The 11,782-nt window shown below is 38.9% G+C and overlaps 1 protein-coding gene across 1 annotated transcript; it reads left to right on the forward strand.

Moving 5' to 3' along the window:
• LOC115738224 lies at positions 1-7,014 on the forward strand. Its single transcript, XM_030670784.2, has 9 exons — positions 1-394; positions 1,320-1,428; positions 2,713-2,908; positions 3,510-3,550; positions 4,188-4,275; positions 4,358-5,172; positions 6,048-6,332; positions 6,500-6,556; positions 6,656-7,014. Exons 2-9 carry the CDS (start codon positions 1,351-1,353, stop codon positions 6,740-6,742), a joined length of 1,647 nt encoding a protein of 548 aa, XP_030526644.1. The 5' UTR covers positions 1-394; positions 1,320-1,350; the 3' UTR covers positions 6,743-7,014.
• Positions 7,015-11,782: the final 4,768 nt, after the last annotated feature.

An 11,782-nucleotide genomic window follows, 5' to 3' on the forward strand; every position in this document is an offset into this window, starting at 1 on the left:
GCCACGCGCCACTATATATCGCGTCCCCTCCTCCACCCCCCCCAAAAAAAAACCCACCTTCACGTCCGTCCCTTCCGCTCATCTGCTTTCCCTCTCTTTTTTACTTCACTCTCCCCCCACTGGGTCGCTCGCTCGCTCGCTCGCCTACTCAGTGCCTGGCTCTTCTCCTGCTTCGTCGATCGGGGAGCGCATTAGGGCAAAGTTCGGCTCGCGATCTGATCGCTCGCGCGTCGTCTCTGGCCTCGCGCGGTGACGATTCGCTCGTCGTCTTCTTCCCCTTTCGCTGTTCGCTAACTGACTGCTGGAGCGGTTGGTGGGCCCTCCTCGCTGTCGGAGGAGCGCTTTTCGTTGTTCCTTGCCCATCATTGCGAGCCTCCTTTTTGCGCTAAGCGAGGTTAGTGTCTAATTTCCTCGCCCGCCATCGCCGTCGCGTACTCGGAGTGGTTTTGTCGCTTCATTTTGCTCCGTGTTTGGTTCGATCGATTTGTTCTGGCGTTTGGGTTTCGTTCGTCTTTTGGTAAGCAGTTGTCCGCTCTGGGGGTTGTATTGTACTTCGCAGTGCTTCTGTTTGCTTATATTTCTTCGCGGCATGGTGAGATTAGCTGGCGGAGAGGGGTGTGCGTGCTGATTTTGGAGTTGCGGAGATACATGCAATGGCGCCCACGGGTTTAGTTGCTCGTGTTGGGTGGCATGGGAAATTGCATGTCTTTTTCTTGGTCCTTCAATGGGTGTCTTATGGGTGTTCGATGGTACTTAGCCAACTAGAAGAAAAGAAGTTAACAGCCTGGTGATATATAGGCAGTAAATTGGAATAGCTCGAAAATGGTATGCCAGAATTTGTGGCTAGCAATTATACATATCTTCATACGAATATTGATCAGGCGGCTGTGCAAACTCCAGCTTAGTTTATCTAAGCAATTGTTACTTGCCTATATATGTTGTTTATATGCAGACATAGCTGGTAAGTATCAAGTGGTTTCCCTTGCAAGATTATTAATCTCTTGTTCTTTCTACCATAAATGCGAAAGGAAAGTCACACTTACTGGTCAGATTTGTTAGAGTACGATGTCAATAACATGTGTGAACTTCAACTATTTTAATCTATGATAGATTGGCAATGGAAGACTGGGTCTTTGTGATTCCGTCTGTTGAGTGCATAGCCCAAGTGGAGTTGTCTCCATGCATTGTCTGTATGTACAGTTCTCTTAACATAGGAAATTCTTCAAAGGGATAAATAACTTTACAACTTCTTTTAGTCATTTTGCGAGTCTGAAAATTCTGAGATTTTCATCGGATGTTAAATTTTCTTTGAATGGCAGATGACACGCTGGACATTGTAATATCAGGATCATGTTACATGCAGCAGCAAAGCAGGCCTCTTTCGCTATGGATGAGCATGATAACTTTTTCGCTTCTGGCTTTGCCGAGGTAATAATTTCCAGATTCAGCCAAAGATTTTCTGTTCTGTTTTCGTCCACTGACCTTAATATAATAGTCAATACTCGTCTAATGAATTCTGTGACATCCACGCCACTGGTCAGCTGTCGATTATTGTGCTATTGTTATTCGTTATGTAAAAAACACAACTGATGAATTCTATTCCTTGTCCACAACTTGTGAGGATGTGTGTTTCTTTTATGTACATTGACATTGCTGTTTATTTGAACTTGCAGCACCTATGTATGATTTAGTCAGTTTACGTCTTTTTTAGTCAGGATTATTGACGATTGGTATGTCATTGTTACTATAGAAAAGTCTCTTAAACCGGGGAGACTGGGAAGCATATTTCGCTCTTCCCCAAAGTTAGTAAGTTCTATATCTCCAAATCTTAGATTTCTTGGACCGTTGATTGCTCTGGTATGTAGGACATTTTTGGAACCCGGGCCTCCCTTGTAAAAGATGTGATGCTATAGGTGTAGGCTTCTTTTGGTCATGTACTTAATTAGATATGATTGTTTAAGAAAGACGTGTAGATAGTACAATGCATAAAACATTTCTAAGACACTAAATTCACATGTTAAACACAAAATTCTTATGTTTGAAAATGTTTTGAAAGTATTAGCATAAGATACAATGAAATTAACATCACCATTTGTATCATTTCATTGGGACTGATTGTATGAGTTGTCCAAATGCTACTGTATCAGAAATTGAAAGTGTGTAACAAAATGCGGAGCGATAGTGACATATTTGTTTTCTTGTAACCATAACTTGGTAAGATAGAAAGTTCTTCCTGATATTGTGCATGAAGCACTCATTTTTGGTTGTAATAGTTAAGCTAAAGCTGAATTTATATCGCCAAAGTGCAGATGTTTTTCCATTGGAGATCTCTTACTTATAGGTGTCTCTTAGGTATTGAAGAAGTAATGGCATGACATGATTAAGAGAGGAAGTTTGAATTCTTTATGATTTAAATCTGAGATTTTTGGTAATGGTTGCTTCCAGATTCATTTCAGATTTACATAATACTAAACCAGAAGTGTATGGTGAAGCAAATGATACGAAAAAAATCTGCTGCCAGGCTTGCTCCAAAATAGCTGTTTCAACTTTCAAGGGGCTCATTATGTTTTGCTTGTGTAGTGCTTGTCCTGAAAATATTGTTGTTTATTACACAGCAATGACTTAGATAATTGCATCTTTACTTCAACTCAGTGTTTGGACAATTTTAGCTGATTTAATATTTCCATGACCGTTCCTCTTGTTTGCCTGAAGGTTGATAAGCATGTATCCTTCCTCACTGCTTTTGAAGATGAAGATATGGGAGCAGAGCATTCCTTTTTGGGGCCTGAATGTGGCAGGGACATAGCCAGTACCCATCTCAGTTTGGGCACATTCGACTTACCGAAGTGCTTCAGTATTGATAATATTTCATGTGCTTTTGATGATGATGTGATGACAGTTGACAATGGTATGGATGTTACAGACTATTTTTTCTTATAAAGGAAATGCGTGAATTCAGTATCTTTACTTTCTTTAGCAGGTGAATAATTTTGGTAGAGGCTGTGCAAGAATGCCAAGTGGAAGGATTTTGTTTTCCTTTTTTTGGCCATTGCTTAACATTGGACTTTAAAATGACAGAATTGAAGTGCTTAATGTTGTTGCTTAATGTTGTTCTTTTAAGGGATTTTGGGTACAAAGGAATGATCGAAATATTCACTCCTAGTGGAAACAAGTCCTCTTTTTAATGCTCCTACTTGCTTGTAGCTAACTTAGTAAGCAAACTGGGTTTTGATTTTTTCTCTGTCATCACACAACGAATATAAGTGCATAAGGACTTGATGCTCCAATGGCATTCTGTGTATTGGTAGGTAATACATAAGCTAAAGCTGAATTACCTTACTATTTGAAAACAATTTGTTTATTGGATTGACCTAATTTCTTCAGTTGGAATTTTGCAACCTATTAGCTGATTTTCATAAGAAAATTGATGATCTTTGCTTGCTTTAACATGTAAAATGCAAAACATCTTCTACAAATACATGCTCAGATGTTTTTGTTCTCACATGCAGTGGCTGCTACAGTTGTCGCTGGAGAGCAGACAAAGACCGAAGTACGTCCTCTTGTGAACTATTTAGTTGGTTTAGCAGAATGGCAATTAAGAATTAATAGGTCTTAAAATTTTCTTTTGGCACAACAATCTCTTAAAAAGTGTGATTTTCTGTACTGTTCTTTTGTTCCTATAATTGTATTTTCTTTGTTCATTCTTCTGACGCTTTATGTAGAATTCTTTTGAGTAGCTTTGATTGTATTTTCTATTCTATTACTTTTAGTCACTTCCACTCATGTTCAGCTTCTCGACTGTTTACTACATTATTTGTCTACAGGGTTTCTTTGGGCCCTGTATAGATGCAGCCTCCTGCCATCTAGTAGTTTTGTCTTTTATGTTAGACTCTGACCAAATTCTATTATGCTTCTTTCTCTTTTTCCTTCTCATTCCGATGATTGGCTTTGTCTTAAGTATATTGCTAGCTAACTTGGGCTCTTTGTTCGATTGAATCCAATCCTGGTAAATTTTGTCTGAGCAGCAGCTTATATTTGATGTCTTTTAAAACTTCTTGTACTTGGTGCTTTTAAAGTGGATTTCTGTCGGGAACCCACATAAGAAGCTTTTATTTTTTTTGTTGCTGAAATGGAAATTCCTTTCCCCGTTGAACTACACTCAGTTTTCTGACATGATTATGTGTTAGCTTTCTTGTGAAATGCTTGAACCCAAAGGCGAGAAGATACTTTATGAGGACAAATATTGCCAACCTGCCGCCGGACAGCATTTTACGGGTAAATATATTGCGGGTCCTTTCACTCATTTCTAGGAAGGAATATGTGGATGGAAACTACTACTTACCTACTTTGTTCTTAGATACTGAATACATGGATGATGCATCAAAGATCCTTTGTTTTCCGTCCGAAGACTCTCATCTGCAAGGAACTCTGGCTTTACAAAGTGAGCTGACGGTTCTCAATGGAAGAGTCTGTTCTACTGCTGCAGCAACTGAGTCGACATCATGTCAGAACTCTGTGTCATTAGACCATATGACTGTTCGAGAGCTACAGGACGCCTTTCACAGTATATTTGGACGAGAAACTGTAGTCATTGACAAACAGTGGCTGAAGCGTCGTATTTTATTTGGTCTACACAACAACTTTGAGTTGGATAGACCTTTGAATTTTACGTGTTGTGGTAGCATTTCTCATGACAAGGAAGACAAAAGCACAGTTGCGTCTGGTCCTGAGTCTTCTGAAAACGCTCCTGATTCTCCTAAATGGATGCTGGATGGTGGCTTTAAGATGGACAAGAAAATCAAAGGGAGTAGTTCCGATTCTCAAACAAATTACTCTTCTGGGGCTAGTGAATCTGACATTACTTTTCATGGTAAAGAAGAAAATGAAGTTGGTGTACTTGTAACGGGAAAGAGAGTCCACAAGCCACCACGAAGGTATATTGAAGAATCTTCAGAGTTTAAGTCTAGAAGTCACCCTAGAAGGTCTTGCATATCTGTTAAAAGTCCAAAGAGTAAGGTTGTGGATGCTAAAATTCCCAAGCAATGTGAGGAGGAGGTGAATGAAGCGGCCAGATCTGGTCATCAGATAGGATCCTTTGATGGAGCCTGTATTCAGGTTCCGTTTGGCCTTCCAGTTGAAGAAGGGCAAGCAAAGGGAAATACATTGTGTTTGGTAAGAAACAGTCTTTATCGTCTTCATGTCATACTTAAACCACATTTTCACCAGCTTGAGAAAACCGGTCTTCTCTTTTCTGGTCAGTGTTGGCTGTATGGTGCCATTTACTTGTTGGTGTTATTGTTTGTTTGATTAAACGTTGCTCAAAAACGTATTTGGATGTTAGTTGGTGTTCATAATAAGCAAGAAAGAGCCAAGTAGTCGATTGAGTCCTTATTGAAGAAAGTTTGTTTCTTTCGAAATCTTCTTAGTTGTTCTTTTTTTAATACCAGTAATTTCTAGGAAACTACCCTTCATTATCACCACCAAATGTGTTGCTTTTGTAAAAGGTGACAACATGATTGTATCATAGAATAAAGACATCAACCAATGACAAATAGAGTTAAAATGCATCAGCATGCGGTTTTTGCTGGCATATTTTTGCAATCGCAAACATCATATCTGTTTGCATGTCTGCTTAGTGTTGTGAGCAAATGAAAGATTACTTGTGCTATCATGTTTTCCTCCAGAATTGTGGTCTTTCCTTTTCTATTAGGTAATAGCAGCTGGTTTGCTGGCCTTTTTTGTGAACTCCCCCAATATTCCTCAGCTACACGTTTCTCCTTGCAAAAAGTTGTTGGTTTCAGCATGTTTCTGATAACTTTCAAAAATGAGATTATTTTAGTTAATTTTCTCATTATGGTTGCTTAAATTACTTATCTGTTCATATCTTCCTATGATTAGGTATGATGCTGATTTCTGGTTCCAGTAATATTCTTGTGAATTACAGGCTTTCCTCAGTTTTTGACTTGTCTTCTCTTTGTTATGGCTTATCGATTCATTTTGTATTCTTATTGAGTCTTGAAGAGAAATGACTCCCCTGTTTCTTTTAGCGCCAGGACTCTGACATATGCCCAAAAACTGAACATGCTATTCCGAGTGAGAGATCTGATCTGCTGTGTCCAGCAGCTAAGTTGCAAAGTGTTATGAAAGACGATCGTGTCATTAGGAGCAATATGCAAAAGGGCAGGAGACGGAGAAAACATCATATGCCATGGACTCTTTCTGAGGTGATGAAATTGATAGAGGGAGTTTCTCATTTGGGAGTTGGAAGGTGGTCTAAGATAAAGCGGCTGCTATTCTCATCATCTAAGCATCGCACATCCGTAGACCTAAAGGTGTGTGTTACCGTTATGGTCATAACTTAAGCACAGCTACCCTTATATTGAGCAGAATGAGACTCATTAGAAACTATAGATGATTCACAGAATTTAGTTGGGGTAGACTATTGGTTCTTGTAATTCATATCTGATACTAAGATTGAGAGTTGGGTATGGGTTTTCAGGATAAATGGAGAAATCTGGTGAAGGCTAGCTGCACTCAGTTGCGGAAAAAGAGGAAGGTCTGGACATGATGTCTTGTTTTAGTTTGCGAGAACCAAATTTCACCCGCTCTTGCCGGGATTAATTGCGTAATAATTACCAAGTTTTATTTGGTGCAGGGTTTGCAAGTAAGAAAGCAACTATCGCATCAAGCTCCAGAATCTGTTTTATGCCGTGTTAAAGAACTGGCCAGCTCCTGTGCATAACCATGAGAACGCATGTCCAGGGTCCCCAAGAACTTCGTTTTCCATTAGACTCACAGGAAGCTCTACCCTTATGGTCTTGGAGGGTATTAAACAGCAACATTAGTGAGGTTTGATCATGGGTGAGAAATCTAGGAACAGGACTTTCGTGTCTATGCTCTTGTACAACGTATTTAACACTCCTGCTCTGGTACTGACTCATCAAGCTGCGCATTATACTGATTAATTATCTTTGATAATGATATTGTCAGAGATGGGTCTCCCTTACATGATCATCGTTGTGCTTCTAATTTTCCATTTTGATTTTGCTGGTATGTGTTGGGGAAACGTGGAAAATGATGGTGTTGCCCTCGTGCTCTCACGTGTGGGCGAAAAAGTGCTTCACCTGTCCGGGAATTCAAACCTCGTCGGCTGCTGATTATGACCGTCAGAAGAATATAATGCCTAACAACCTCACACTCTGATTGGAACTAACATGAAATGCATATTTGTAAGGTTGCAGGTTGAAAGGGTATTCAGCTTCAGCTTGCTAGGTTGAAGATGTGGAGGGGAAAGAACTCCTCAAAGCGCACTCAAGACACTTTGGATTTAACTACTTGCGACTTATTATAGTGCGGAAGGAAAGCTCACGATAAGAAGCCTTCTAATAGATTAATCTGTTTGGATAGGGCGGGGATTTCTAGTTTAGGAATTGAAGGTCACGGTAAGAAGCTTTCTAATAGATTAATCTGTTTGGATAGGGCGGGGATACCAACCGTGTGTAAGCTGTTCAGGTTGGGGTCGTTTCTAATAGCTAAAGTTTTGGATTCAATCGGTTCATGGGTTTACTAAAAAAAGAAGGGTGGCTTCAAAGTGTTTCTAACCAAAAACATTCAATCAGAAATTCAATATTGCAAGTACTATTGTTGAATTGTCTTTTTAATCGATGTGTTTCAGGAGACTTCTTGGACATCCAAATAAAGAAAATTTAACTGTTTTTTTTTTTTTTTTGGCGTTTGATGTACATCAAATGATTTGAAAGAGTACAGTTTTCAAAAATAGTGATGACGACAGTTTCATTTTGGTAACTTTGCTTCACAGATAAACGGTGAATGATGGACATGCGACGAAAATTTTCTTTTTGCTTTCTTCCTATTGTGCGACAAATACACATGTAGTTAACCTCGTGTGAATTTGGGCTAAGTGTCATGGGCCGGCGAGATTTAGGCTTCCTTTGATTTGTTCACATATAACTATGTAGAAGTTTGATATCTTCGTCAAGAGGGTAGCCAAGTCCGAGCCCTTCAACATATTCGGTTGGACTCATTTTCACTTCAAAGCTTAAGACAATGAGTTATAGGCCAATTAGGATATATTAATTGTTATGTACCATGTTTCTCTAACACAACTAACAACAAACCTATCAACTTACAACCATAGATTTTTTCTCGATCTAGTGCAACCAACAATCTCTTATCGATTTGATGGTGGATATCCCATCTCTTTATCTACCACCAACCATAGAGGATTGTGTTACACATTTGAGCAAGTATTGGTATATAATGACCTATGATTGAAAGCATACAACCGGTAAAAACCGAGTCTTATATTTGGTCTCATTTCTAATGTTTAAGGTTGGATAAGAACAAAGTAAGTTGAATAACCTGTGGATACTCATTTGACAAAACATTTTGCTCTATTTAACAATAAATGAATTAAAAAATACAAACAAATAATACATGATTTGATGTCCCATATTTTACAAACAAATTATTTAAGATGATTTAAATGAGACGATAACACGTACTTTACGTGCAAATGAAAATTTACAAATTGATAACAAATTGCCCATTAATGCAAACAACTTACCGAGAAAAAGTTAGTTGAAAATGGCTCTATAATATGATAGTATATATTTCATGATTATATGATGGTAGAGGATAATTACAAAAGTTATATGATATCTTCTATTGCTAAAGAGTTGCACAATATAAGGGTAAACGATAGAACAAAAGGTTTTTACAAATGTATGATGCTAGATGATCCTCCAAAAACCTCTAAATAGCATGATTGAACATATTTGATGAATACATGATATCAGATTATTGTAAAAGAAACTACATGTCAATTTAAGATATATACCGATTTAGACAAAATTACGTGTCGATTTTACCTATCAATTGGCGAATAAATGATATTAAATGGCTTTATGTTCGAACTCTTTGACGGAATAGCATGGCAATTTCAATGAACCTTGTAAGCGATTAAGAAAATGCCGATCAACATTCAGTGTATTCAATATAATTCATCGACACGCTATAATTTCTTTCAAACATTTATCAGCGTCTCGGTGATTTTGTTTATATTTTCAATTTAACTCTTGCCAAAATAAAAGATAGACCATTAAATGGTTACCAAAAAAAACAAAAGGAGAATTCCATGGAAAGGAAACTGAAATACATGGAATTGGAAGATGATATCAAAGAAATCACGTCTAACTATCGACGTAAATACAGAGGAGCAAATGGAGAAAATAAAAGAAACCATTTTTGCTCTCGAGAAAATTTTATACAAATAACTCGCTCGCGTTATGTTCTACACAAGGCCGATGGCAAAAATATGAAGATTTCGACAAAATGGAGGAAAGGAATCGAGATATCTAGTTTGCCATAATTTTCATTTTTTTTTTGCTTATCTTTTTTAGTTCTCTTGTGAAAATTCATACAGCCACCATCATTTAGTATAATGCAAAAAAATATAGTCGTAGATCCATGCAATGCATGAGAATCTTGCTAGTGAAAAGATATGACAAGGTTGTGAAAGGCACATGAATATTAACCAAGAATGCTCACGGCTGCACCAGAACTTCAGTAGCTGCAAACTCTCTTCTATTTCACATAACTCGTAAAAGCTGACTCTCTTTTTTACCAACATAACAGATGATGTAGCATGGACTCCCAAAATGTATATGTCTCATACAGTGCGCACACACACACTACTCGTACCACAACTTTGTCATACCACTGGTGTCTCAAACCAGAACTTAGTGTAGATTTTAGCCTCCACCAGCATTTCCTGCACCGTCACCGTCACCGGTTCCCGTGGAAGGGGTGAACTTTTCTCTAGGAATGTAATGGTGGTTATCAGAGACTGTGCTTTCCGCGTTCGGAAGTTCCTCAAACTGGTCATCGCTCTTTTCCAGATACCTCAGCCGCTCCTCGTGGTTGGTATCCGCGAACTGAGCCCTTTTGTTCATGGCCAAGCAAGTGCTCAGCATCATGGACAGGACCAACACAAGCATCGCTGCCCTCATTCTTCAAGCCTTTTTTCACTGGACATAAAGAGAAGTATCAAAAACATGACTTGACACAGAGAAAGGGCAGGCTCTGTTCTTTACGATCAATTTGTCTTGAAGGGGAATTCAGTACTCACCAGAACACAATATTGAAGAGCTTGGCTTGATGGTTGGAATGAAATGAGAAGTTTGGTTAATCAATTTATAGAGGGAGGGTTGTCGGCGTTTTATGTTATTGATACACTAATTTTTTTTGCTCTTCTTTTTGCATGATGGCTAATCCACCAAATGAGGCAAGATCAAGTGGATGGCCACATTATGTGCATGAAGAATTATCTAGAGTGGGTAAAATGATGGGGCTCAGAGAAATTTCTTTGGCCTCCATTGCACTACAAATAGGGAAACTCCACTTTTTGCAGTGGATTTCCGAAGCCACAGCAGAGGTCCAGGGTAAGTCACACGTATTGGAGGTGCCTATTGTGTTGCAAAAATGATGTCAAAGCACCGAAGTTGTCTTGTCTCTGAGAATGTAATCAAGCATCTTTGTGCGTTTTGGCTTCAGGCTGATCCATCCACTGGCCAAAAACATTATCCACACCTGGGAGAACAGTAGCCGTTGACTCATGAATGTCCATCTCAGGATTCATCGTTCCGTTAGCAATTGTGCTGTGAAGCCTATCTAGATGACAAGCGCAATGGCACCGAGGATAAAGAATAAGAAACGACAGATCTCGATGGGTTGGCAAAATTTGTATAGGTGAACACGTCGTGGTTGGATTTGGCATCAAGATCTAGCTGGCAAGTTGCTTAGATCATTTCTTTATGTGAGACTGCTGATTATGAAGGTCTACCGTCTGTGATGGGGCTTATCCCTATAAGCATCATGATATCTAGAAATGAACCAAAGAGCTGCAGTGTGTTAGCCTCCATTTCAGGCTTCCTTGTTGTCAGTTTCTTTGATTTAGTCTAGGACCAAATCACAACGAATCAGTACATTATAATTTCAGAATATCACAACAGACATTTACCACTGAAGAAATATAACCCCATGGAAGGTCAGTCATACGAGGTTGACCTAGGCCAGGCATTTCAGTATGCATACGAATGTCCAGCAATACAGATCCAGGAGGAGAAACTGCTACAACAAAAGACTCTAAAGCACAAATATCACAGGAAGTTTCACAAAATTAAGTGAAGTCTCACATGCTTGATTCATTGAAGTTTGACATGTAAAATTCACCATTGCGACACAACCCCGTTGCCTTCCCGCAGTGTAACAGAACTATCTCTGAAAAAACAGACGTGTGTTTGTTGGTTTTCCTATTTGGTTAGATGTATCTCCGAAGAAGATGAAACTGGCTGTAGCAGGTTTATAGAACTGACTACTGACGAACAAGCGTGTTCGATCGTCTGCATAAACACAAACAAGATCCGAGGATGCATTTGAGGAGGGGGACTAGACATCAGAGGTCACACCGACATTATGTGTTTTCTATATCTCAATTTGTTGGCAGTTGGGACAATTGGTCCATCCACGGAAAGATGTTCCCAGTTTGTTCTCGAGAAACAAGTTGGAAATGCTTTGTGCAGTAGAGTAAGTTACCCTTGGGAGGTAAATCGCAGAAGTAAGAGGCATATCCTTTGATTTACTATGTCTGGGCACAGATTAAATCTGGTTTTCAAAGCAAACACCACTCAAAGAGTAACTTAGGAGATTTTTTTTTTGGGTAAAACTTAGGAGATGTTCATCTCTGGTAAATCGTGAAAAA

The sequence above is a fragment of the Rhodamnia argentea genome, chromosome 8 (assembly GCF_020921035.1).
Source record: "Rhodamnia argentea isolate NSW1041297 chromosome 8, ASM2092103v1, whole genome shotgun sequence".
NCBI classification, from domain to species: Eukaryota; Viridiplantae; Streptophyta; class Magnoliopsida; order Myrtales; family Myrtaceae; genus Rhodamnia; species Rhodamnia argentea.